Here is a 26,631-nt window from a genome sequence, read left to right on the forward strand (position 1 = left end):
ATATAGATATATACAACATCAGTTTCATCTTGAATCAAATATAGGAAAATTCAATCTCATTAGTTAGTTCTTGTTATCTTTATTCTGATTCTTACATATTTGAATCAAATGCCCAGTAAAACGATAGATTATTTATGACGAAAATACTTTAAATTTTTTCTGGTGGGGAATGGTGCTTTTTTAGTACTGTAATGTAACTATATAAAAAGATTATCTGCAGAATGGCATTATATATATTGTGCGTCACTGCGTCCTCGGTCCATCAAATCCTATCAGAATGGTATTATGCGTTTCGGTTTTTGATTGGCTAACCGTACTATGATGTCGACTTCCTTGTTTTACGTACGGGGGCTGTCTCTTCGTTCTCTACATTAATGGCCATTGTAGAACCTTTTCTTCTTCCTTTTAGAGCTACTTTGATTACCAAATCAAGAATAGTATGTTGTTTGTTTACTGAATTGAACCAGTGAGATACCATAAAGACTTTTCCCCTTTTTCATCATTATCGTCGTATCGTATACGAAGAGACAGGAAAAAAAGACAGTCTAGAGAAACTAGGAACTGATCTGATCTGAGGTTGTTTAATTTGAGGATTATATATAGATCAATCTGCAGAATCTGGGGTTTCTGTTTCTGGGTTTCTGAGGTTGTTTCTGATCCTCTTTACTCATCGGCTATCTTCTAGATTTGCGTAAGATTCCTCCCTATTTTTGGCTATCTTTTGTCCTGTCTTTATTCCGTTGTTATTCCGTTTTCCCACACCAACCAAAAGCGGTTGGTATATGATTTTATGAATGATATATATATATATATAAAGTGAGAAAAAAATTTGCAGATCGAGATGGTGAGAGGGAAGACGCAGATGCGGCGTATAGAAAACGCGACAAGCAGACAGGTGACTTTCTCGAAGAGGAGAAATGGGCTGTTGAAGAAGGCGTTTGAGCTTTCTGTGCTTTGTGATGTTGAGATTGCTCTCATCATCTTCTCCCCCAGAGGAAAACTCCATGAATTTGCAAGCTCCAGGTATATCATATCATATATATGAATTCTTTATTATATAAAATATATCCATTATGTGATTATATCTACAGAAGTTGATAAACTAATGAACTAATGATTTGTAGTTTGTACTGTTGAATTCCACTATTCATAATATACGAAGTTGAACTTTGAATTGAACTAAGATACTGATGGATTAGAATTGTTTAGATCAAGTTGATTATTGAGGCTCGTGTTATTATACCTAATGCGAAAGAGGAAAATTAAAGTAATTACTCTTATACGTATTCTTATCTCATCATGTCAAAAAAGTATATATGTGAGAGAGTGCATTTTACATCTATCACTCAACTAGTGACACGTGACAATAATAACTTTGATAGTGTCAACAACTACTAAATTATTGTATACGAAATGGTGGTATATAGTAATATATGTACCATTCCCTTGCTCATAATACGAAGTTGAACTTTGAAGCTAGAATTGCATACATCATAATATTGATTGAGACTTGTGTTATATCTTATTATTTAGAAAAATGATGTTTTAATCACTTAATATGACAAATCAAAACTCATATATTTTTTATATGTATACTTATCTTAGTCATGTCAAAAAAGTAAATATATGAAAGAAATTGCATTTAATATCACTCAATCACTTGTAGACCGCTATAACTTTGATAATAATTGTTCTTATATGTATTTTTATCTCGTTATGTTAAAAAAGTAGTGAATATATAGAGAATATATTTAACATCACTCAATCACCACTGACATATTTTGATAACTATTTATTATTGTAAAATTGAAAAAAAAAAAAATAATGCATTTATATATGAACTAAGGCTATCTTTATCCCTCCAATACTCTCTCATTTTTTAAAATGAGTCTTACTTTCACATCACCCAATTTGTAATTCGTTTACTATTCACACTACATTCCTGTAAAATCAATCAACTTTCAAAAGTGAACCCCAATATCACATTAATTTAAAACATTAACTCAAAACCAAAGAAAAAAAAAAATACTACATGGCAGCTTTTGCTGCCATTTGACAGCAAAGGCGGTCATTAGCAAGTTTGTTAAAACATCAAACTTGCTATCTTATGTGGCAAACTAAACAATAAAAAAATAATTTTTTTGGTCATTTCACTTAGCAAGTGAACCACTTGTTGGGTTGAGGTCAACCTAAGGTTTAACTTTGAACTAAGCCAATATGGACTAGGATTACCTTAATAGTAAAAATGATAGGTTAAATCTATGTTTCGTTACATACAGTTTTTACTATAGCTTCTATAAAACTCCAGCTTACACCCATAGAGGGTTTTAATATGTACGTGGAAAAACTCTCAGCTCGCAGGAGATTATAGAGAAATACCGCAAACACGTGATGAACAATCGAGCCGAAAACCCTTCATCAGTGGAAGGGCAACCTATAGAGGTTATGCATAGTTCAATATAATTGTCTCTGCTACCAAGTTCATCGTTACATTCATCGTTGTAACTTAATCAGATCATCTTAATGTTTGCAGCAATTGCAGCACGAAATCGAAGTAATGAAGCACAAAATAGACTGTCTTGAAGCATCCAAACGGTACGCATAATGTTCCTAAGTTTAATTAAGGTATGAAAAGGAACAACCTAGCTAGCTGCCATTGGTGATATATATGATTGAAGTTTAATGTACAATGGTGTAGGAGACTCTTAGGGCTACGCTTGGGCTCATCCACCTTTGAAGAGGTAGAAATGATAGAGCAGCATGTGCAGAGGAGTGTGAACATCATCCGAGCAAGAAAGGTCGGTCCATCAACCCTAATTCGAGCATATTTAACCCTTTTTGTAGTCCTACTGACTCTCTTACAATCTAGTATTGTTTATAACTATTTTCTCAGCCTGCTGAAAGCACAAATATCTTAATCTACTGAGCATATTTAATATAATTAAAGTCAAAAGTTAATATTACTTTACCATATATAAGATCTTAAGTATTTTAATGATTAAACTTATACAAATTAAAATATTAATACCATCTTTTAATATTACTTATTCATATGCTATTTCGTTATTTTCTATATGCATGGGTAATGTTGTGCTGAATATATTATATTTGATTATCTTTATTTCTTGTGGTATTATTGTTTTCAGATGAAGATCTTCAAAGACAGCATTGAGCAATTAGAAGAAAAGGTGGAGTGGCTATATATATTAATTAATAACAAAATTTTGGATTTTATATGACATGCCTTTGATCACAATTCTATTTATCAATTCAGGGAAAAGTTCTAACTGCTGAAAATGCAATGCTTTGGGAGAAGGTAATGTGCATTCCACTTTATATATATATATATATATATATATATATATATATGTGTGTGTGTGTGTGTGTGTGTGTAACATGTAGGGGTGTTCAGTAAATAGTTGTTACCTGATTGAGTTAGTGAGTTTGACTAGTAGATAACATTAGCTGATTGTATAAAAATATTTGATAAATTAGCTATTAGCTGATAGCTTATTACATACAAAATGATTTTTTAAAAAAGCTGCTTTGATCGAGCAGTTTTTTGAATTTTAGTGTTTTGGAGCAATTGTTACAAAAAAACTAATTAATCAAACACTCATATTGACTGTTTAACCAATTCAAACAGCTAATAGTGGTCAAACAAGTCAAAATTAACTGATAGGCTAACTACAATAAAACTTGATCTATATTTTTGAAGTGTAGAGTTAGGTTGATGCGAAGCAATGTTTTCCGTGTTTATAGGGACTATTGTAAATTCTATTCGATTTATTGTGATCTATGGTATACATATGACTGACATTGACAGTTTATATAATGAACCGAATAATTGTAATACTCTATATTTCTTGTTTATTCTTTATTGTTATGTATGTCTACGAGTAATTTACGATTTCATCACATTATAAAGTGTTTTATTTCTTAATTAGCTTTACATTATGCTTTGTGTTTTGAGTCTTTTTGACTAATCTTCAACCTTTTTTTGTTTTCAATGTTGGTTTAGTATAAGGGACTTGAACCACATAAAGTATCAAAGGAGGAAGATGACAGTCATGATTCCACCCTCTATGTCAATGGTGGTGATGAAAAATCAGATGTTGAGACTGAATTATTTATTGGATTACCAGAAGGTAAAGTACGTAATTAATGGTTTCGATTCTAAATCTAAATGGAAAAATGAATCGGGCAATACTACTCATTGTATTTTAATTTAAACGATTTATATTATTCAAACTGTAATATTATATTGACCCGTGGACTGGGACCGAATTGTATGAACCCGACCTAAACAGAAGCACAGAGCATATGGAGAGCCTGAATCCGGAGTATATTTCTCATCAATTATATATTAAATCTTTTAGGGAAAATAGTCAAATAGGCCGGCATTCGAACTTTAGCTGAAAAGTCAATTAGCCTCTTAAATTTTTTAAATGTGCAATTACACTCATCAACAATTTATTTTGATGCAATGAAGTCCAAATACCGGTTAATGACCTGTTATCACAGGTCATTAGGGTTTCGACAACTTACCAGTGAAATTCCGACATTCAGACAACAAAGTAACCGGCGAACGGTCGCCAATCACGGAGAAGGAGACCAAGGTGGAGATGTAAAATTATTATCTCTTAATTTGTTGGGTAGTATCTACAAATTAAAGTCATATTGTTTTAGACTTGTATTTGGCAACGAAAGGTGTGCATTGTCTTTGAATTTGAGAGGATTTGATCTTTTATTAATTGTTTATTGTGTTAAAACTTAGTATAAAATCATTGATGAGTTTTTTTCAGACATTTTACAGCTTTTTAAGGGGGCAGAATTGAAGAAAGGAGGGGGGAGTTATGCTATTGAAAGATTTTTGTCAAAAAATAACATAACGCGCCCAAAGGACCTGTTATAGTGATCGCCAACTAGCGATCTCCCTATACGATCTATTTTATTTTACTTTTTTTTTTTCTGTAAAAAAATTGAAAAAAAAAAAAAACCATTATCAATGAATTTACTACTCTTGAGACATAATATATTGTGCTAAGATAATGCGGCCAAACTTCTTCTAACTTTCCTTATGATATACCAAAAAATATTACATATTGAAGTATACATTTATAATTTCATTAAGGAATAAAGGTTAAATAGACCACCAAACTACACACCAAAATGTAATTAGACCATCAAACTCAACAAAAATGTAATTGGTTCCTCAATAACATAAAATCATGCAATCCTTAAAAAAAAAATCCAATCCTTAAAAAAAAAAAAAAAAAAAAAAAAAAAAAATCTTCTCGTTTTCAACTCAAATTTGCCGATCCACCATAACAACATTGGGCAAATTATATCATCATGCAATTATATAGTAAAAACATAAGCAAAAGTTACTCATAATCAAAATAATATAGTAAGGTAGTGCTTATAAATAAACAACGGTAAATTAGTGCAATCGAATATATATATATATATATATATATATATATATATATATATATTTCACGCCTGGGCGAAGCATTCGCACCTGAGTGCGATTCTATATATATATATATATATATATATATATATATATATATATATATATATATAGAATCGCACTCAGGTGCGAATGCTTCGCCCAGGCGTGAAATAGGAATGAATTCTGTTCGTCCACGTGTCCAGATCTAATGGATGAGAAACACTTATTTTTTTAAAAAACTCGGTGGCATTTTCGTAAATAATTAAACATCGAAGTGCAAGTAAAATGTATTACAAGTGCATGTAAAATGTATTATAGGTGCAAGTAAAAATTTACACTGAGCATCAATACTTAGTTGCACCTATAGTTCTAAGTAGTTGCACCTATAGTTCTAAGTAGTTGCACACATAGTTATAAGTAGTTGCACCTAGGTGTATGAATGTTTGCGAGTGGTTTTCAGGGGTATTACTACCCACTGAACTCAGATCAATGAATGTTAACAAGGCAAAATTACATGCACTTATAGGTGAAAGTAGGTGCACCTATAGTTATAAGTAGTTGCACCTATAGTTATAAATAGTTGCACATATAGTTATAAGCACACCTAGGTGCATGAATGTTTGCGGAAAGTGAATGCTAACAAGACAAAATTACATGCACTTATAGGTGGAAGTAGGTGCACTTGTAAGTGATTTTACTTGCACTTCAATGTTCAATTATTTACGAAAATGCCACCGCGTTTTTTTTAAAGTTATTATCTGGACACGTGTCGCGCGCTGATTTGTTCGCATTTTTCTCATGAGCACTTATTCGCACCTGAGTGCATCCCTATATATATATATATATATATATATATATATATATATATATAAATTACAACTGTATTTCATGACATAATCCTTTATGTCATGAAATACTATAAGTAATGTTTAATCCTTTATATAATAAAGCTATATGGTTTGGGAAAAAATTAATGTTACAATTAATGCCACAACATCCTTTATTATTAAAAAAAAAAAGCACAACATTTAAAAAATAAAATAGCTATATATTATATAATCATATAAAAAATATACTTTTGAAAAATAAAATAGCTATATATTATATAATCATATAAAAAATATGTTCAATTAGAGTTTAAATTTACACATAAAAAATTTGAAATTTGCTTTCCAAATGTAATTATCTTAGTTATTATTTGTATTGTAAAAATTATAGTATAGATGAAATATAATTAAGAATAAATCAATGTAATTATGTAAATTATCTCTATAAGTTTATTATTATTTTTTTTTGAATGCTACTAGCTCTATTACATTGTAGTATCTGTTCATATACTTTCTCAACCTACTGAAACACAAAGAGCCAATAACGCCTCCACTGAGGCTCAAACTTACAACCTTCCAAATGGAAGTCCAACCCGGATACCATTAGACCACATAGTCCTGGTCTATAAGTTTATTTGAATATGCACATAATTAGAGATTATATTAACCATATAAAATTTTAATTTTAATTTTAATTGTAATTTTGTATTCTATAAAAATAATAAATACTTGACCAATGGAAGCTAAAAAATATTATTATATTAAATAATTTAAAATATTTTAGTTTTTTTATTTTTTATTTATATTTATAATAACATAATTATTTTCCGTGCATCGCGCGGGTGAATTACTAGTTAACATATATAAAGAGTAACTTACAAGTTGCAACAATCTAAAAAAGTAAATAAAAGGTCATCAGGAATTGTAGTTATGAACATATACTACATTGTAATAGAGTCAGTAGCATTCAAAAAAGGTCATCATGAATTAAATTATTGTCAATATTCTTTTGGTCGAATATATTGATTAATTTTTTTAGTGCGATTTATCTTTTATATGTGACTTGCTGGCTATTACACACAGGGACGGAGCCAGAAAATATGTTGAGGGGGGCAAAGAAGTAAGGATGGATTCAATGGCGGATTCAGAAAATTTTTTTAGTGAGGGAAAAAATTAAAATAAAAGAGAAAGTTTTTAAAAAATGAAATACTTAAAAAGTATAACAATAAATATTGTTGGATATAGCGAAAAATAAAACATATTAAAACTTTATAAAATTATTTATAACAAAATATGAAACATAATTAATTTGATAAAACAATTCGAATATAAAACACATTATAAATTACACATTCCATTATTAATATAAAGAAAGTTATAATGGAAGTTATATATATCATGCCAAAATTTAATTGTGCTAATAAAAAATGTGAAGAAGACTATAACATTATCAATGCAAAGACTTGACCCAAGCCATTCCCAAACTCATACACGTTAGCTACCACTTTGTCTATCACAACTTTTGTTTACATAATTTGTTTTATAATATTTATATGAATAATGTACTATATATACATATTATATACAATATAGGGTAGGGGAGGGGTGGGGTGGGGTGGGGGGGAGCTGACCCCCCTGCCCCTCTCTGGCTCCGTCTATGATTACACATGACTACATGAATATGATTTTTCTCATAAACACCATTCGATAGTAACTATAAATTTCCCTTTTCACCCAAAGAAAAAGTATATACTTTATAATATTATCTTGATTAATTGGATCAAAGAAAAAATAATAGTAATTACCAAAAAAATCAAGAAATATAAGTGGCATATATATATATATATATATATATATATATATATATATATATATATATATATATATATATATATATATATGTGTGTGTGTGGATCATGCTATAGGGTTTACCATGGGAGTGTATTTTTTTTTTTAAATTACAAAAATTTGTATTTAATTAATAAATAGATTTATTTTAAATAAGTGTAAGGTTAGCCAATTTATGATAACTAATAAATATATATTTTCTAATTGTGTAAATGACCAAGCGAATATGATGTGATTCATATATACTAAAAAAAGTCATAGATTTCGCAATATTTTTCTGGTGAGGTAGTAATATCTTGGTTATGACAAATAATATCTCATTGTAATTTTTTACCTTTTGTATATATCATCAATTCATCATGTATCTTTACTATACATGCAGAGTTTTAATTCTTATCCAAATCGCACATGAGTATCTTAATTTTTGACTTGAAATTTTTAAAGTGGAGGCATACAAATTTAGAAATATATCACTGTTATTATCAAAATATTTCCTAAAATTTATGAATACCAATTTATTAAGATAGGGAAAAATATGAATATTCTTTTTTAAAAACAAAGAAAAAAAGAAGACCTTGTTTTTTCATCATAAAAAAAGAAAAAAAAAAAAAGAAAAATATCCTTTTCTGTTGCCCCAATTATCCCCTCATCGGATCGCTTCTTTCATACTTTCTCTCTTACTCGGATTTAGGGCAAAATTAACTGGAAAACACATATATACAGATATAATTGTATCTATATATTCTAGTTTCTTGATATTCTCTCAATTTCCCGATGTACTCGCCCCTTCGTTCTCTTTCTGTTTCTGGAAGATTTTATCTTCTACTCGAGCTACTTGGTCAAATCGTCCACTGAAGTTGTTGACACTTTTTCTACTTGTTAAAATTTTCTGTGGTTGCTGGATAGGTAATGGCGTCGAAGAAGGGATTATCAGGTGTGAGCGGCACCCATAGGAACAGGGGCGGTGGATCTCGATTCCCCGTTGTGGTTCTCATCTTCTGTTCCTGCATTGCTCCGTTGATTTTCTTTATCGGCCGCGGCCTCTATATTTCTAGTTCAATTGGTCAGTATCTACTGCTAATTCATATACACTAATGCATTCAATTGTGTATTGTATTAGTGATAGCAATCACACTGTGGATTTCATTTCTGTATCAAATTGAGGTAGTTATTCAAGTTTTAACAGTTCAATTAACTATATTTGTGTGCTTTTGCGGGAGGGGGTTTAGATTAGAGAGGTTTTAGGTTAGTGCTAAGTACAAATTTTAGTCAGTAGCATTGATGCTATGGATGGGCTTGATTTAGCAGATCTTTATTAGTGAAAAATGTTATGTAGATGGAAAATTTTCTTTCACTAGTTTCTTGACAACCCATTGAACTGCTTATAGGGTGATCAAGGATGCAAAGATGATATATGCAGTATGATTTGTTTTGTTGACTGTTATTGTAGACAGTATATAAATTTTTAACTCATTTCATTGTTCTGCAGATATAAATCATGTTTCAACTACTTCTCGTCAAATGGTATCCTTCTTGGGTCTATATTTGATAGGAGCCTATCCAAAGATGTTTACTATGGGTAATAATAAAAGTTGTTGCAATACAGGATCTTGATTGGAGAGAGAGGCTTGCGTTGCAACATATTAAACCAATATTAACAAGAGAGGCATGTTCTGATTTGTTTATGTTTGTTCTTTGAGTTAATCCTTGTTTTCTGATCCTTATTTGTGATAATTTCTTACATTTCATCTGTTCAGGTGTTTGCTATAATCAAGGCCAGTACAGATGATTTAGGGCCACTAAGTCTTGATTCTTTCAGAAAGAGCAATTTATCAGCTTCTTGGAGATTTGTTGGGCAAGTAAGCTTGGCCAAGAATAGGAGCATTTCTTTGGAGGTCAGGATGATAGTCTGGCTTAAGATTGAATACTTCTATCTACTACTTGGGTGATTGAAATGTCATTTAACTTGAAGCATACTGATTGCTTTTGTTTTTGGATGTGTAATTGGATAGTCAAATGTAAAGATCGATATTAAGAGAAAGGAGACCTCAAAAGGGAAGACGGATGAATATTTACATGGTAGTTGTTTCTTTTCTACTCTTATTTTCTTAGAAATGTTTCATGTATAAATGAATACAAAATCATTGGATAACACACTCCACTTTTTCTCATGCAGAAGATGATTCCCAATTTGTGGATGACCGTGTGAAAGTGGCCCGGAGGGTAAGTATGCTTGTCAACCTACTTTGTAATTTTTGCTGTGTGTTTTTTCTGTACCTTGATTTATTTAGCTCTTGATCTGAATACTAAAATAGGGAGAACGGAAAGGGACAGAAACCTGTTGACTGTTGAGTTTATTCTTTTGACACATACATTTTTTTTTTTTGGCTATGCACATGTTTATGTGTGCTTATGTTTGTATCTTTCATTCTCTGATTGCTTTAACCACAAGGGCCATGATATTTATATCTATTCAATCACTCTGCAGCAATTGAGACAGAGAAGGCGTGAAAAGCGTGCAGCAGATTTAGCAAAACAGGATGATGAAGTAACTGTTAAGCTTGAAAATGCCGCCATCGAACGTTCTAAGTCAGTTGACTCTGCTGTGTTGGGGAAGTACAGCGTATGGAGGAGAGAGAATGAAAATGAGAATCCCGATTCAACAGTACGCTTGATGAGAGATCAAGTGATTATGGCGAGGGTGTATTTAAGCATTGCTGGAATGAAGAAGAAGGCTGATTTGGCACAAGAGTTACAGCAACGGCTTAAAGAAAGTCAGCGTGTTTTGGGTGAAGCAAGTTCTGATTCTGATCTTCCCCGCAGGTAATAGATGTTTGTTTATGTTGTGTTCATATAATTTACATATTGTCTGGTGCATATGATGATGGTGCAGTTTATTTTGTGCTGGACAGTGCACACGAGAAAATTAAAACTATGGGCCAAGTACTATCGAAAGCAAGAGAACAACTCTATGACTGCAAGCTGGTTACAGGGAAGCTGAGAGCAATGCTGCAAACTGCAGATGAGGAAGTCAGGAGTTTGAAGAGACAGAGCACATTTTTGAGTCAATTAGCTGCCAAGACAATTCCAAATGGGATCCACTGCTTATCGATGCGCTTAACTATAGATTATTACCTCCTTCCTCCTGAAAAAAGAGAATTTCCCCGATCTGAGAATCTTGAAAACCCAAATCTTTACCATTATGCCCTGTTTTCTGACAATGTGTTGGCTGCTTCTGTTGTTGTTAATTCCACTATCATGAATGCTAAGGTATGGGGTTTTCTTTTGCCTTTCAAACCTTTGCATGCATTGCATATGCATCTTCATTTCTATTTATAAACCATTTAGGTGTTATTACTATGGTAAATTGTTTTGTGAATAAATCAAATTATTTTGTTCAGTTTGTGCAAGTTATCATTCAACTTTAGATATTTATGTGTAAAGGGACTTGCAGTTCAAGAGGGTACTGCTTCTGCTTTTGTTGGAAAGTAATGATCTGGAAACTTTATTGTTTTCATTGCATGATAAGTTTGTTATATCTTTCTTGATGGATATTTGGTGAGAACAGTTGAGATGCAACGACTGATGTTTATTTTAATTTTTAAGCCATAGGAATGAATGCCAGTGCCATTTTTACTCTTTTTTTTTTTTTTTTTTTTTTTTTTTTAAATGAGATTTTTAATCTTTGGAAATTCCACTTGGGTGACTTGCAGGAACCAGAGAAACATGTGTTTCATCTCGTTACTGATAAGCTGAACTTTGGAGCTATGAACATGTGGTTCTTGCTGAACCCTCCTGGGAAAGCTACCATAAATGTGGAAAATGTTGATGAGTTCAAATGGCTTAACTCTTCTTATTGTGTTGTACTCCGGCAGCTAGAGTCTGCAGCAATGAAGGAGTATTATTTCAAGGCTGCTCATCCAACCACCCTATCTGCTGGTTCCTCTAATTTGAAGTACAGGAACCCAAAGTATCTTTCCATGCTTAATCACCTTCGGTTTTATCTACCTGAGGTTTATCCGAAGTTGGATAAAATCCTCTTTCTTGATGACGACATTGTTGTTCAGAAGGACTTGACACGATTGTGGTCAGTTGATCTTCATGGAAAGGTGAATGGTGCAGTTGAAACCTGTGGCCAAAGCTTCCACCGTTTCGATAAGTACTTAAATTTCACAAATCCTAATATTTCCAGACACTTTGACCCCAACGCTTGTGGGTGGGCATATGGGATGAACATGTTTGATCTTAAGGAGTGGAAGAAGAAGGATATAACTGGCATTTACCACAAATGGCAAAATATGGTAAGAACTTCTTTTGCGTTTCTATGGCCATGTCAGATGCTCTCAGTTTCTCATGATGCTTTATGGAATTATTTTTTTTTTGTGAAATAAAAATATTTTAGTCATGACATTATTTTTGGTCATGAAACAGCCTTATGTATTTTCTTGAGTGTTGTACTTGAATTAAAAAAATATATGTGCTGGTATTCTAACCTGTTCTCTTGTTCAGAACGAAGACAGAGCTCTGTGGAAGCTTGGGACGTTGCCTCCTGGTCTGTTAACATTTTATGGGCTCACACATCCACTCGAGAAATCATGGCACGTCCTCGGACTGGGCTATAATCCCAGCATTGATCGGTCAGAAATTGATAATGCCGCAGTCATACACTATAATGGGAACATGAAACCCTGGCTAGATTTGGCAATGGCAAAGTACAAGCCATACTGGACCAAGTATATAAAGTTCGATCATCCCTATATTCGTGGCTGCAAAGTAAGTGAATGAAGCACACGGTGAAGCCAAACTCCAATCAAGGCGTTTCTTTCTGACCGTGCTCGTGTTGATCTGATCCCCTTTCAACTAATCAGCGTGGCTTCTCGACTTGTTTTGTGATCGCTGTTGAAAATTTCTTTCATCGTGTATTGTTTTGCCAAAAATGTGAAATCCGCAAGGTGTTATTTGTAGTGTCTGTCTTCCTTGGGTATATGTTCTTAACCAGAGTGAAAAGTAGTAGTCCTCTCATAGTGTTCTGAATGTCTAGACGTCAGTTGATGTATTCTTTGAACAATATATATAGCTTAACCTGTATCTCCGTGGGCATTTCATTTCCACTATTTGTAATAGAAACTTGATATTTTTTATGATTCCTGGTCAGTATCAATCTATCCTTTCCCATTTCTTATCCTCTTAACTATTCTATGAATAAGACAAGATATCCTAATTCGTTCTCTCATGTGACCTTATTCCGAATGGTAGACGTCAATTTCAACCCTAAGAAACATATTTACCTCGCATCCAGTCGCCGACGATGGATCTCCGGCGATCCGATCAAGGAAAAGAAGAACGTCCACAGCTGCTGGTTATAGTTCCATCATCTGTTTTCATTGTCCACGAACAACAATTCTGCGAAAGGTTTAACGTCCTCAAAGCTTACGAATCACCTCTGCCGACCGACGAGTTTCTGGAGACGAAAGCTCAATCCGCTCAGGCCGTTATCTGCTTTGGAAAGAGCCCTATCACGGAGGCTGTGCTCCGTCTCCTCCCCTCCCTGCGCCTCGTCGTCACCAGCGGCACCGGCGTCAACCACATCGATCTCCCCGAGTGCCGCCGCCGCGGAATCGCCGTCTGCAACACTTCTGATGTGTTCTCGGAAGACACAGCTGACTACGCCGTCGGCCTCCTCATCGACGTCCTCCGGAAAGTAAGCTACGGCGATCGATTTGTTCGTCGCGGTGTCTGGCCCACCGTCGATAACTTCCCACCAGGTTTTCAGGTTTATCCCGGCACCATACATTCTTTCTCATCCCATATTTCTTGCTGTTACGTTCCAAACCACTCTTTTCTACCTATCGCTAAAGTAGAACTTACTTTGCTACATATGTGTTGTCTAGTATATACGTGTTAGTTTTACCGTTTTCCTAATTGATGATAAGCTAACACAACACATGCAATTAATATGTGCTTAAAAGAATTTAATGAATCACAAGAATATGTTATTACTTTGAGTAAAGATAAGCTCAAAAAAATAAAATAAATAAATAAAAAGCATCCACCTTTCAAACATACAGTATATAGCTATGTATTTTAAAATTATCTCTCTCATCACATGCATATTTCTTGCTGTTACATGCTAAACTACTCGTTTTTGTTGATCATAAAAGTAGAACTTAATTTGAAAACATGTGTTATCTAATATATATGTGTTAAATTTACCGCTTGTCTAGTCTATGATAGGCTAACACAATTAATCCGTGCTTAAGATCAGAAGAATTTAAGAAATCACGAGAATGTGTTATTGCTTTGAGTAAGGATAAGCTCAAAAAAAAAAAAAAAAAAAAACTGTCCACCTTTCAAATATAGGTAACCACATCCCGAAATCATAAAGCATATCTAATTAAAACACATATTTCTTGCTATTACATTTCAAACCACTTGTTTTTGCCTATTGTAAAAGCAGAACTTAATTTGTTAGGTATGTGTTATATGTGTATAGTAAAAAGATAAGCTCAAAAAAAAAAAAAAAAAAAATCACCTACCTTTCAAACATAGATAAGCACATCCCGAAATCATCATAGACCTCAGTAAGCACATACTAAAATCACATACTAGAGCATTCCACGCCAAACCACATTGGCTCAAAAGTTGCAAGAAGACTTGAGATAGTACATTAATAATTGATATACCCGATACAACTTTACAACCATGTATAGTTGTATACTGTCCAAAAGACACTAATGCCGATTGACGTGGTAGATTGGATTATGTATAAAGCATATATTATGCAATAACAAGTTGCACTCTGTGGTAACAAAATTTTCACTTTAATTTAAGATATAAACATTGAACACAAGTATATATATACACGTACCATGCATAATATAGTGTTGGTTTTGTTTGTACAATGTAGTTGGGAGGAAAGCATGTGGGGATTGTAGGGCTTGGCAACATAGGCTCCAAAGTTGCGAAAAGGCTCGAGGCCTTTGGGTGCATTATATCCTACAATTCAAGGCAGAAAAAGCCAGTGCCCTACACCTTCTTCCCTGATGTCTGTGACCTTGCGGCCAACTGCAACATCCTCGTCCTCTGCTGTTCCTTAACACCTAAAACACGACACATGGTTAACAAACATGTCTTGGAAGCCCTGGGAAAGGACGGGATTCTCATCAACGTTGCCCGGGGCGCTGTCGTGGAGGAGGAGGAGCTGGTGAGGCGTCTGGTGCGCGGGGAAATAGGCGGTGCCGGTTTGGATGTGTTTGAGAATGAGCCTCAGGTTCCGCCGGAGTTGTTCGAGTTAGACAACGTTGTTCTCAATCCTCATAGAGGCGCTTTTACTGGTGAAGCGTTTCGTGAAGCTTTTGAGCTCGTATTGGGTAATTTAGAAGCTTTCTTCTCCGATAAACCTTTGGTTTCTCCTGTTGATTTGGATGCATGAACATGCATATATATATATATGCAACTGGTCCTGCAATTCATCTGTCTGTTTTGGGGTTTTGACTGAAGTAGGCATAAAAACAAAAAAGAATCCTGCTAGACTCCACTCCATTTTTCATTGTATTTTTGTCTGACTTGGGAATGCTTTTTATCAATAAAAAAAAATACTTTGACTATTGCTTAGCTTCATAGAGCTAATTCAATTGGTTCAGATCCTCCTAAATCCTAAAATTTTCACTAGCTAGTACAGAATATGCCAGCTGCATTTGTTATAAAGGAAAATTTGCATCTGTAGTACATACAACAGATGCAGATACCGCAAATGTAGATTGTCATTTTTATAAAAAAAAATAAAAAATTTCTATATAGACAATTTGCATCCAATCTCCAAGGACAGTGTGGGAACTTAAAGGGATGAGTCATCCCAGGATTGATGGGGTGACTATTTAACATTTTTAAGAGTTAATACCTCTAATGGTCTTCCGAGTATTAGCGATTTACAACTGTGATGATTCGAATTTTAAACTTGGGTTTTTTTAAAGAATTACCGTTGGAGGTATTAACTCCATTTTTAATTTAGAAACAAGAAAACTTGCAGCTATGCTTTCATAGGCATGTATGTATTTTGTAAACTTAGCTCCTATGTAATAGGGCTTATTTTGAATTATTGAAACTAATAATGTTTATAAAATTTTTATGTAACAATAACCTTCTAAAAATCACAGCTTGCTATTGAGTAATTTATGTAAAAAAGAAAAGGAAATGATGCATGAGGGAATTGAAAGGACTACATGCAACACGTAGTACAACAACAAAACAAATTAAAATTAAACAAACAAAATCAAACGAAATCTTTGACGAAACTAACAATGGCGGCAGACCTGCGAGGATCGATCATTTCGATGCCATGGAATCCGACGTCGTCGAATCGAGCTTCCACCTTCGCTCCACTCATTACCAGCATCTGCACAAAATCTTGCTGTCTATCGATCAGAGTGTCGCCTCCGAATCCGATCACCAGAAATTTCCCCAATTTCGCCAGTTTCGCCTTGCTCGCTCCATCCTTAATAGGGTTACAGTATCGGTGGTCGCGATCTGCCCCCGGCGGCAGCGCTAACTCCCAGAGAACGTCGATTACCGGCAGCGGGAAGTACTGGTCCGTCGCCATCTTCAGCTCAGATCTGGTGCGCTTTTTCCCGCCGAATAACGGTTGGTTCAGAATCACGCCGGCGATCGTCATGCCGTCCGGATTCTCATCCAGGGCTCGCAGCGCCGCGTGGTACGCGATGTTGGCGCCGCAGCTGGTGCCGTAGAGGTAACACCTGGAGAAATCTCCGTGGTTTTTGAGCCACGTGTCGCCGCCGCGGTTTTGATTTTTCACCCAATTCACGGCGTCCATGGCGTCCTCGTACTGCGCCGGCAGGCGATTCTCCGGCGCGTTGCGGTAGTCCACGGAGACGACGATCGCCGGAACCTGGGCCGCGAGCTTGTTGCAATTCTCGTGGAGGATGGAAACCGCCACGTTGAAGCCGATCCAGCTGCCGTTCCGAAAGTATATTATGATCGGCAGCTTCTCGCTGGCCGCGATCTGAGCCGGCTTGTAGATTCTCATCCATGTCTTCTTCTGGCCGTTTAGGGTTACGTCTTTGCTGAGCACTTCATGGCCGGTAGCAGATTCTCCGGTCGCCGGAGTTGTGGGGAGGGCCACGAGGCGGGTTAGGGTTCCGTCATCGTTGAGCACCACTTTTAGGTGCTCATAGGGATCAAATTTCGACGAGGAGGCCTGCATTAATGCTAAATGTTTTATAAAAATAAACAATTTTTTTTTTCTTTTTGTATTCTAACTACAATAACTGTATTTTTCAATTGGCTTTATATAATGATCAAGATTTTGATGTTTATTTATGTACGGCTAAGCAATGTCGGAGAAAGTAAATGGCCATGCTTAATACTAGGATTCATGCTCAAAATGCTTAATTAATATACACAATATAAACGAGGCTACAATTATGGACTGCCAATCTGCCAATATATGATCATTGTGTATATCAGACATGCAGTCAGAAAATTTAAACACCAATCAAGACAGTTGCATTGGTAGTTAGTGGTTGTCAATAATTCTTGACCACCTAATGATTTCTAAAATAATTTTTTATCGTTGTCTCATCAAGTAGATCTCAATTGTCATCTCTATTTGGACCATATATTAAGTGATGGGAAATATGTTTGGACCGACTCATAGTGTGTACTGGTTGGGGCCAGGTCGGGTCCCGACCATACGCCAAAATGCTGACCGAAGCTTAGAGAGTAATCTTGTTGCTAGGGTCTCGATTTTTCTCTCGATCCTTTTAGGCCGGGAGCTGAAAAATCGATCTCCGGTACGTGAGAAGTTAAGCGACAACTCCATAGGGTAGTCAAACGAAGGCTGAACGCTAGTGATAGGAATCTTTAAACGCGTGGGGGAGCAGCTAGCAAGGCTTTCATTCCGCCCCATTGTATGGTCCAGACGTGCCCTACATGTCGAACTTGCAGTCATGTGTTCCCTTCAACCCTACCATAAATACAACATTGAATGCTATATGAGGGAACTTTTGACTTCCTATAAAAGTTAACCTTTTGCTCGAGAGCCTCTGGCTCATTGTAACGTGACCCGAACCTAAGAACTTAAATCAACAAGCAGATTAAAAAAGGACCGAACTCGAGTCCGACCAATTCAATAAGGTTTCTATAGTTGTACGTTTAGTATAAGTATTGAAAATTAATATTTATTTATTCATTTATTGGATACAATAATTATTGGTAATTCAGTGAAGGCAATAGATTGCTGATTGCTCCAAACAAATTCAAATTGCTGATTTAGTCCCCCCATTGCCTTCAATCTCATCAGAGCAGTGAATGAAATTCTTGACCGCAACATACAAAGCTTCAGCACTCTGAGGATCAAATATCTCGATAGCATGATGCCCCGTGTCCAGAAATTGCTTCACCACCTTAACACCATGCTCCTCCAAACACCGGGCAAATTCCTTCTGCCTGTCGACCAGTGGGTCCCCCGCGTATCCTCTAACTAAACTCCTTGGCAGCCGTCCGATCTTCTCGCCCAGCAGGGACCCGGCGATCAACGGATTAGAATACTCGTGGTCACGGTCGGCACCCTTAGGCAATGCCAACGACCACATGAGATCATTAGCATTTAACGGCACGACCTTGTCGTTGACCAGTCGTAGCTCAGATTCTGTCCGCTGGACCCCACCGAAGTAGGGCTGATTATGAATCAGCCCTTCGATCTTCAGAGGGGAGAGATCGTGGTCCGACGCGCGCAGGGCCGCGTGGAAGACAATGTTCCCGCCGGCGCTACTGCCCATCAGGAATGTTCTAGAGAAGTCGACTTGATCCTTCAGCCATGGATCGCAGTTGTTCCCATTCGCCTGGTCCCTGGCCCACATGACGGCGTCCATGGCGTCGTCATAGGCGGCGGGGAGGCGGTGCTCCGGCGCCAGGCGGTACTCCACCGACGCGATGACGGCGGGGACCTGAGCCGCCAAGCGGATTCTGGAGTCGTGAAAAATGACGGAACTCACACTGAACACTATGAACCCACCGCCGTGAAAGTATATGATGAGAGGAAGCTTGGCGGTGGTCGGCGACGGCGGCGGGCGGAAGAGGCGGATGAAGGTGCCGGCGGAGGTGTTGAGAGGCACGTCTTTGAAAAGGACAACCCGATCATCGTCTTCTGATGATGGGGTGTAAGGTACAGTGGGAATAGGGTTTTCTCTGGTGAGTGATCCATCAGGGTTAGGAATAATCTTCAGAAACTTGTAAGCTTCTTCTTCTGCTAATTCCTTTTGTTTATCCATGGAGTTTGAAAGATGAAAGCTTGTGGAGATCAGAGATGGCTAACAAGCAAATAAGTAAGGTTGGGTTTTTGCTGCAGAAATATGGAGTTTTTGTGGCTATGAAAACGGTTGGTGGGGTAGGTTATAATATTTATTGGTATTTATAAATGATGAAGGTTGACAGCATGAGAATGAATACTAGCAACTACTGGGCAACAACTTTGACGGTTTATAATGCCATTTTTTGTCGTTATCTCTTTTTTGTTTAAATTCTTAGATTTTATTTTACTTTATGGTGATAAACAACATGACCAGAAAAGGGAGCTAGCTAGAACATTTTACGGGTAGCTAACTACTTAAGTTAACATATATCACACCTAAAGAGTAACTAAATCTAGGCAATGTGCAATTAAACAGCTTTTTTGAAAACATGGCAATGAAGGTGTTTGTCACCAAACAATTCAACCTGGTAGTTGGAACATGCCAACATGTTATATGTATGGATGGTCAGACCCGAAGGTCCAAAGACACTTGGGAATGTTATATGTAGTTTAACATCGATGGGCTAACCCCAAGAACCTGAGAATGTCAATGGGTTGATAAGAAAATCAAGCTGATAGTCTGAGGCAAATTATACCCGTGTCTACCTTGCATTGTAGACCATAGTTCATACCCTTGCGTTGTAGATCTTAGTCCAAAAATAACCTTCAAATTCTGTACCTACAGTTGATAATTTCTGTATATGTAACACTCGTACAAAATTTTTGTATTCGGATTCACAATGCAATATGAACCTGGTTCATGGTATAACAATCGATGATCAGATTTCTCTATCCGTAGTCTTTTTTGTTTTTTTTTTTTTTTTTTTTTTTTTAATAAAAAAATTAGATCGCGAGATGTCCTGAATATGCCATAATTATAGGAGGCACCTTTAAGCTTACCATACTCAAACTAATCCACATTCAAACCGAGTCGGCCCAATTAAGGAACAAAGTGCTGGTCATATTAGCTTTTTTCATACGACAGGGGGATTTTAAATTCTCAACCTCTCTCAATATAACATGCTGATGGTGGTGTCATCTCAATCCACACAACCTTGGTGAGAGACATACATTCATTGCTTCAATCAAGAAATATCAAGATTCTGGAGCCATGCACCAGGCTGTATACAGGGTGGAATTTCCTGTTCTTTCAAAAATTTCTTGAACAGTTCCAAGGGATTTTCAGCAAGTTCACATTAGTAGGCAACAAACAATATGGAGCTCCACAGTTACAGTTTCAAAATTTGTAACATATATGACTTCACCTAAAACCAGTGCCAACTATTAAAGACCATAGCATATCCAGAGCATAATACACTTGCCACTTTGGCTCCTTGTGCACAACTTGTGGTTGTGGTGACAAGAGATAAATGACTTAAAGTTTTACACTTAAGGGATTGTATATTTGTCAGGTTTATATCCCGTTGGTTGGCCGACCTAATTTTTGAGTGCAATCAAGCACAGCATAGAGCTAAAGTTTACCCACTCAAAGCTCAAAAGTCCACTAAGAGTTATGGACATTTATGAATGACTGACAATTTATATATGCAGTGATACACATCAAGGCCATCTGTGATCACTTTCCAAAAAGAATTGGGCCCAGTGGTGGTAAGAGATCAATTGGTCATTCTACAGGAAGCTCTGTATAACTTTATACAAAGCAAGCAGCCAAAGACTACCTAACTTATAGGGCCCAATAAAAGCTTGAAAGGAAAGGTCATTGATATCCAAGGCACTGAATTTGTTGATTTCTGGTGAACTCACCTTTTAAAAAGTGAGAGCAAAGGCTATGAAATTATGAATATCTTTGCCTTTATGCTTGGGATTCCCAACATGTAGGTATTTGTGGGAAAATTAAAGTCAGGGATACCTAGTGCTATCATAATCCCTCTCCATAAGGAGGTCAAAATGCACCATGATCATAATGGGAACAATAAAAAGCTGATAAAAAAGGCAATTTATATATATTTTTTGCTTTTCTTCTAAGTTTTCTACAAGATGATACAGTACATTCTACTGCTAAGGAAATCGAATTATCGATACTGACATTGCAAAGGTGATGGACTCACCGGGGCTTTCTCCGGGACTTGAAAGGGAAATTTGATGGTGGTGATGGGGAAAATTCAAATGGCAAGGGTGGTGGCTCGGACTTGCCACAAAGCATCCCTACTATGTCTTTCATGGTAGGGCGTTTATTGGGGGATCTCTGCAAACAGAGGAGTGCAATCGTGATGCAAAGCAATGCCTGTTCTTGATCCAAAGACTGTATGTTGGGATCGACGAGATCCAAGAGCTTGCCACTGTGAGCGAGATGGCGAGCCCATGACACGAGATTTGCCCTCTCGAATTCTGACATGGGAGAGGCGGTTACTTGAAGTGGCCTTCGCCCTGAAACTAAAACTAGTAATAGGACGCCAAAACTGTATACATCACACTTCTGGGAAAGCTGCCCTCCACCTCCATATTCAGGTGCAATGTAACAAACAGTTCCTCTCATACTTGGTGTACTAGTCACACCGCCACTCTTCGGGACATCTCCACTGGCAAAATCTTGGCTACTTCTTCGCCCGATTCGGAACTCTCCACTAAAACTATCTAGCCACCAATCGATGCTGCTCCTACTTCCCCTGCTCCTCCGCCTCTTCCTCTCAGGCACCACCTCCTCATCCCTTTGCCACCACATTTCTCCCCCGTTATCACCATTAACTGCCCTCTTCTTTTTCTTTGTTAGTTCCTCACAGAACTCCTCCTTCCACCATTCCCTTGGCTTCCGGTTCTTTCTTTGCTTCCTAATTTTCTCCTCATCCAGAGATGCCCACCATTCCAGCTTCTTCTTGTGCTTCTTTTGCTCCACTTTAGTACCATCCTCCACTGCGCTAGTGCTCGCAATCCAATCCTTCTTGGGTCTCTCTTTCTTGATTTCACTACCAATCCACTCCATTACATAGTCCTTAATCCTCCCAGACTCGGAACCACCATTCACGTTTTCTTGTTTCCACCACCAATCCCTTCCTGATTCACTTGCTCTCCTCTCAATTCCTTTCGAAATCCCGCTATCCATGCTAACCCCATCGAAAACCCCTTCTGAAAGGCTAGCCTTTTCAAACCCCTCAGATGGAGGAGTAGTAGTTTCACCTACTGCCACTTCTGGTGACACCACTCCCACCTCCCCATCAAGAACCTTGATACAACAGCTCTCTGGGGATTGATCCACATTCACCACTACTTCCTCTCTCATCACAGTCTCATTTCCCTCAACAATTGACCCATTTTCCTCCACATTCCTAAAGCCTTGTTTTTTCTCTCCCCCTTCAGCAATTTCATCATCTTTAGTCAAGGCTTGTGCTAACCCAAAATCTGCAATTTTAGCATCAAAGTTGCAATCCAACAATACATTTGAGGGCTTAATATCCCCGTGCACTATCGGGGGATCGCACGAGTAGTGAAGATACTCGATGCCCTTTGCTACAGAAACTAAAATCGAAAACCTTTTCCCCCATAGCATTAGCTCGGGGCACTTGCGATCCATCAAAGCGTCCTGTAAGCTCCCATTATGCATATACTCATAAACAAGAATCAACCTTCTCCTCCGGCTGGAGTATGGGTTCTTACAGCCCTGCTCGTCGGAGGAGAAACCTAGTATAGGCACTACGTGAGGGCAGCACGTCGCATCTATCCTGGAACCAAGAGTGAGCTCGTTCTGGAACTCCCTCTCGCCCTGGAGAGACCCAGAAGCTTCCATGAGCTTCACGGCGATTTCCTGGCCGGAGGGGAGCACCCCTTTGTAGACAGACCCGAACCCTCCCTGACCCAGACGCTTGGAAGCGGAAAACGCATTAGTGGCGCGGCGGAGGGCGGAATAGGAGAACTGATGCGGAGGCAGGGGAGACTTCAGATCTGCAGGCACCGTTCTCTTCCGCGATATTTTGCGGTAAACGAACGCGAAGAGCAAGAACAACGCCAAGGCTAAAGCTGCGGCGACGATGGAGGGTAGGAAGGGGGAGTGAGAACGGTGGGTAGTGGAAGGCGGCGGAGTGGCGGCGGGGAAGAAGGGAACAGGAGGCGGATATGGGAAATCCGGTGGCATTGTGGCGTTGTAAGGAAGAGTAGAATGAAGAAGAAGAAAGAGTTAAAGATTGAGCATTTTTGCAGAGAGATTTGTTTGGATGGAAGAGAAGAAAGGGACTAATAAGCAAAGGAGGAACAAGTGAACCAGTGTGTTTGGAGCTTACCGGAGACTGATAACAAATCTACAGAAAAAAATGGGTATTATACAAATACACACATTTTTTTTCTTTTTACGAGGGAGACACACAAATATTACCCAGAATGTAATAACAACCACAATAGTAATTTTTACTCACTTTTTGAGATAAAATTAGCTAAAGTGATCTTTTATACCCCACCAAAATTGAAAAATAGTCGTTCTATCCTGGTGTGAGGCGCAACATAGTATCCAGTTGGGTGCATTATTGTAATTTTTTATTTATTTATTATGACAGACACATTATAAAAATTATGTGCCATGGACTTGATCGAGATGACTTTAGGTATAAAAATAATGTTTCACCTATTTGAACTATTTTTTCAGAGAAATGTACGAGAATAATACTTTATCTATTGGGGCTAATGGTGTGTATTATGTATATTTTATTCTCGTGTTATATCTCACAAATCACACATAAAAATTAAATTGTAGTAGAAAAACTTTGTACAACAAATTTGACTTAAGAAGATGTTGGCTAGCATACACGGTATAAATATAAAGAATTTTGTTTAGCAAGGTATGTACTATGTACAGTGTCCAAATGTACAATCAGTGATGGTCCCATGAAGATAAGTGCAGTCTCAATCGGTAAAGGGTTTGAAGAGGTCTTTGAAGAATTTTATACACTCAAATTATAATATATAATTTTTTTTTGTCGACTTACTGGACTCTATAGTCTTGTTATGTTGACTGTGAGTGTAAGCTGTTAACACTGAAAGCAAGTCAAGTAAAAAGGAAGTGTAACATCAAGCTGTTATGGTTTAATCTCTAATAATTTAGCCAACTACTATAATTAACTTGTCACACTCTCTTCTCTTACATTTTATTTTTTTATATTTATTTATTAGAGTATGTCTTTCCTTATGGTTAATCCCTTCCCGAGATTGACCAAAACTAATATTATTTCCGGATGATTTTATGGTATGAAAATTAAAGGATATATCAAATAAAATTTTAAATTAATTAAAGTATGTGTTTAATAATTTATACGGAGTATATTTTATTTTCAATACATAACTTTATGTGTACCTATTAAAATATTTTATTCTTAATATTTTTAAAAATAAGTGACTAAGTGAATAAAGCATGATACTCGTACCTAAATGTTTATGGATTTTTTCATAATGAAAAAAAATATTTTTTCTTTTTGTTGATATTCAATTGAAGTACATATTCTGTCTAATTAAAATTTTAAGTTGATAGTGAGAACTGAGAATACTAATTTAATATTTTATTGTCAATATGTCTTTACATGTGTATATGCAAAAATATTTGTTAGTTGATATTAAATTGAAATGCGTGTTATATCACAATAAAAGTTCAAGTTGAAGGTGAAGGACATGGATGTGCTACTATAGAAAGGGGATAAGAATTATCACCTTAAATTGAGATCATGTGAGCCCCATGTTGTGTTCCTATTCTCCTCATGAAATGAACCTCGTTCATACCTGCACTCATCAAAGGTACACTCTTTTATTTATAGCACAAACAAATAAAAGCAAAGAACAAAACACATGTAGGGGCCATTTGCTAATGTCTTGTTTTTTTTTTTTTGAAAAACTTTGAAGAAGATATGTTTCTATTTTCAAAAAAGAAAAAAAAAAAAAAACTAAAGCATTTTTAAAAATAATACGCGTTATCATATAATCATAATATCAACGCTTTTGAATGAAATAGGAACTAATCAAAACTATGTTAAATTAATATAGTAAAAACTTAATATGATCAAAACTAAACTGGATTAGGATGATACAAATACCAATTTAATACTCCTAGACAGTGTTATAAAAATCAGCCCTAGGCGGCCGCCTAGGCACTAAGCGCTCCTAAGCCCAGGTGATTTCAGCCCTATGTGGCTTTTAGTTGGTTGACTGACTAATCAGTCGTCTAGGCACCTTAGGCACCGATTCGACTAAATTGAGCTCCTAACTCGACCCAGTCAGTGCCTAACTCGACCGAGTTGGCGCTCAACTCGATCGAGTGTTTTTTTGCCTCTCAGCTACTTTTCTTATATATATTTCTCTAGCCATGTACTCAAATAACCATCTAACATATAAAGTTGACTAATTTGAAAATTATAACACTATAAAAAAAATTAAAAAAAAAAAACACACACACACACACAAAATAAAAACATAATCCAATGGCTGGGACTGTTTAACCATATGTGTTTGTTTGTATGCAAAATTCAACTCATGGTTGTCGTGTAACAGAAGTGCAACGTCTCATGACTTGGCAATTCCAGGACTACTGAAAGTGAAGACTTTTTTTAGCTCAACTGTGAGCTCAGATATCAGCTTTCAGATTTGGGATCGGATCTCCATGAGCGATGATCGCATCTTCACTTACTTACCAGGTCACGAGAAAGCTGGACGGATTTTTTTCCATATTCCTATACTTTATGACCATCCGTGATCCTACAAATGGACACATTTTCCACTCACAAAATCCAATTAACATGTCAAATCATGTCTAAGTAGTTCAAGCAAATTATACTAGCTCACAGATAACATCAAACATTTTAAACGCGAAACCGACTCAAATATAAATTAATTTTATACTAATCAGAGAATATAGAATGTCATATGTAATTCTCGAGTCACAAAATTGAATACCCATATCTAGTAATTAAAGAAAGTTCTATAATTTTATAAATAACACATCAAATATATCAAACTAAGCGGGTGTAAATAGGACCAAATATAAATCAATCTTATAATAGTAAGAGTACAGAATGTCATGCATATCTCAACTCACAAAATTAATAATCATGTCAAGTTATCTCAATCGTAAGAGGTGTAAGATATTTAAAGCAAATTTTATAATTTCACAAATAACATTAGACGTATCAAATTTTATAGATGTAATTCAAACTGAATCGAGATTAATTACATTTGGATGGGAATACCCGGTACGGAAAAAA

At 36.3% G+C, this 26,631-nt stretch overlaps 6 protein-coding genes across 11 annotated transcripts; 3 read left to right on the forward strand and 3 right to left on the reverse strand.

Annotated features, from left to right (window-relative positions):
* Window positions 1-286: 286 nt before the first annotated feature.
* Window positions 287-4,792, forward strand: LOC109184112 (MADS-box protein SOC1-like). Of its 4 annotated transcripts, none has more exons than XM_019334158.1 (9): window positions 287-691; window positions 836-1,023; window positions 2,355-2,442; window positions 2,534-2,595; window positions 2,699-2,798; window positions 3,147-3,188; window positions 3,275-3,316; window positions 4,022-4,148; window positions 4,533-4,792. In XM_019334158.1, the coding sequence occupies exons 2-9, from the start codon at window positions 842-844 to the stop codon at window positions 4,775-4,777; spliced, it is 888 nt and encodes a 295-aa protein (XP_019189703.1). In that variant the 5' UTR covers window positions 287-691; window positions 836-841; the 3' UTR covers window positions 4,778-4,792. The 4 variants fall into 4 exon arrangements, with proteins under 4 accessions (XP_019189703.1, XP_019189707.1, XP_019189714.1 ...); XM_019334162.1 differs by having other exon boundaries at window positions 300-691; window positions 4,493-4,649; XM_019334169.1 differs by having other exon boundaries at window positions 306-691; window positions 4,525-4,617.
* Window positions 4,793-8,750: 3,958 nt separating this feature from the next.
* LOC109184137 (polygalacturonate 4-alpha-galacturonosyltransferase-like) lies at window positions 8,751-25,583 on the forward strand. 3 transcript variants are annotated; one of them, XM_019334191.1, is made up of 12 exons: window positions 8,751-9,196; window positions 9,623-9,657; window positions 9,740-9,799; window positions 9,891-10,028; window positions 10,146-10,212; window positions 10,310-10,356; window positions 10,622-10,956; window positions 11,046-11,403; window positions 11,847-12,434; window positions 12,643-12,964; window positions 15,806-15,808; window positions 25,572-25,583. In XM_019334191.1, exons 1-10 carry the CDS (start codon window positions 9,043-9,045, stop codon window positions 12,916-12,918), a joined length of 2,058 nt encoding a protein of 685 aa, XP_019189736.1. In that variant the 5' UTR covers window positions 8,751-9,042; the 3' UTR covers window positions 12,919-12,964; window positions 15,806-15,808; window positions 25,572-25,583. The 3 variants fall into 3 exon arrangements, with proteins under 3 accessions (XP_019189736.1, XP_019189732.1, XP_019189728.1); XM_019334187.1 differs by lacking the exons at window positions 15,806-15,808; window positions 25,572-25,583 and having other exon boundaries at window positions 8,751-8,909; window positions 9,040-9,196; window positions 12,643-13,274; XM_019334183.1 differs by lacking the exons at window positions 15,806-15,808; window positions 25,572-25,583 and having other exon boundaries at window positions 12,643-13,274.
* LOC109184187 (glyoxylate/hydroxypyruvate reductase HPR3-like) lies at window positions 13,366-15,742 on the forward strand. The gene is made up of 2 exons (XM_019334240.1): window positions 13,366-13,906; window positions 15,041-15,742. Exons 1-2 carry the CDS (start codon window positions 13,442-13,444, stop codon window positions 15,563-15,565), a joined length of 990 nt encoding a protein of 329 aa, XP_019189785.1. The 5' UTR covers window positions 13,366-13,441; the 3' UTR covers window positions 15,566-15,742.
* LOC109184196 (probable carboxylesterase 9) lies at window positions 16,203-17,544 on the reverse strand. Its single transcript, XM_019334253.1, has one exon. The coding sequence runs from the start codon at window positions 17,351-17,353 to the stop codon at window positions 16,406-16,408; it is 948 nt and encodes a 315-aa protein (XP_019189798.1). The 5' UTR covers window positions 17,354-17,544; the 3' UTR covers window positions 16,203-16,405.
* Window positions 18,303-19,560, reverse strand: LOC109184179 (probable carboxylesterase 8). The gene has a single exon (XM_019334230.1). It carries the CDS (start codon window positions 19,419-19,421, stop codon window positions 18,408-18,410), a length of 1,014 nt encoding a protein of 337 aa, XP_019189775.1. The 5' UTR covers window positions 19,422-19,560; the 3' UTR covers window positions 18,303-18,407.
* LOC109184154 (receptor-like serine/threonine-protein kinase At2g45590) lies at window positions 21,381-23,746 on the reverse strand. Its single transcript, XM_019334198.1, has one exon. It carries the CDS (start codon window positions 23,526-23,528, stop codon window positions 21,507-21,509), a length of 2,022 nt encoding a protein of 673 aa, XP_019189743.1. The 5' UTR covers window positions 23,529-23,746; the 3' UTR covers window positions 21,381-21,506.
* Window positions 25,584-26,631: the final 1,048 nt, after the last annotated feature.

The sequence above is a fragment of the Ipomoea nil genome, unplaced genomic scaffold, assembly GCF_001879475.1.
Source record: "Ipomoea nil cultivar Tokyo-kokei standard unplaced genomic scaffold, Asagao_1.1 scaffold0188, whole genome shotgun sequence".
In the NCBI taxonomy this organism is placed as follows: domain Eukaryota; kingdom Viridiplantae; phylum Streptophyta; class Magnoliopsida; order Solanales; family Convolvulaceae; genus Ipomoea; species Ipomoea nil.

Bases quoted from the DNA above. Each gene is read 5' to 3' on its own strand.
- LOC109184112 (XM_019334158.1), top strand. From the start codon at position 842: ATGGTGAGAGGGAAGACGCAGATGCGGCGTATAGAAAACGCGACAAGC. The intron at 2,443-2,533 runs GTTATGCATAGT...TAATGTTTGCAG, and splicing joins TGGAAGGGCAACCTATAGAG to CAATTGCAGCACGAAATCGA. The intron at 3,317-4,021 runs GTAATGTGCATT...ATGTTGGTTTAG, and splicing joins ATGCAATGCTTTGGGAGAAG to TATAAGGGACTTGAACCACA.
- LOC109184137 (XM_019334191.1), top strand. From the start codon at position 9,043: ATGGCGTCGAAGAAGGGATTATCAGGTGTGAGCGGCACCCATAGGAAC. The intron at 9,658-9,739 runs GTATCCTTCTTG...GTTGCAATACAG, and splicing joins CAACTACTTCTCGTCAAATG to GATCTTGATTGGAGAGAGAG. The intron at 10,357-10,621 runs GTAAGTATGCTT...ATCACTCTGCAG, and splicing joins GTGTGAAAGTGGCCCGGAGG to CAATTGAGACAGAGAAGGCG.
- LOC109184187 (XM_019334240.1), top strand. From the start codon at position 13,442: ATGGATCTCCGGCGATCCGATCAAGGAAAAGAAGAACGTCCACAGCTG. The intron at 13,907-15,040 runs GTTTATCCCGGC...TGTACAATGTAG, and splicing joins ACTTCCCACCAGGTTTTCAG to TTGGGAGGAAAGCATGTGGG.
- LOC109184196 (XM_019334253.1), bottom strand. From the start codon at position 17,353: ATGCAGGCCTCCTCGTCGAAATTTGATCCCTATGAGCACCTAAAAGTG.
- LOC109184179 (XM_019334230.1), bottom strand. From the start codon at position 19,421: ATGGATAAACAAAAGGAATTAGCAGAAGAAGAAGCTTACAAGTTTCTG.
- LOC109184154 (XM_019334198.1), bottom strand. From the start codon at position 23,528: ATGCCACCGGATTTCCCATATCCGCCTCCTGTTCCCTTCTTCCCCGCC.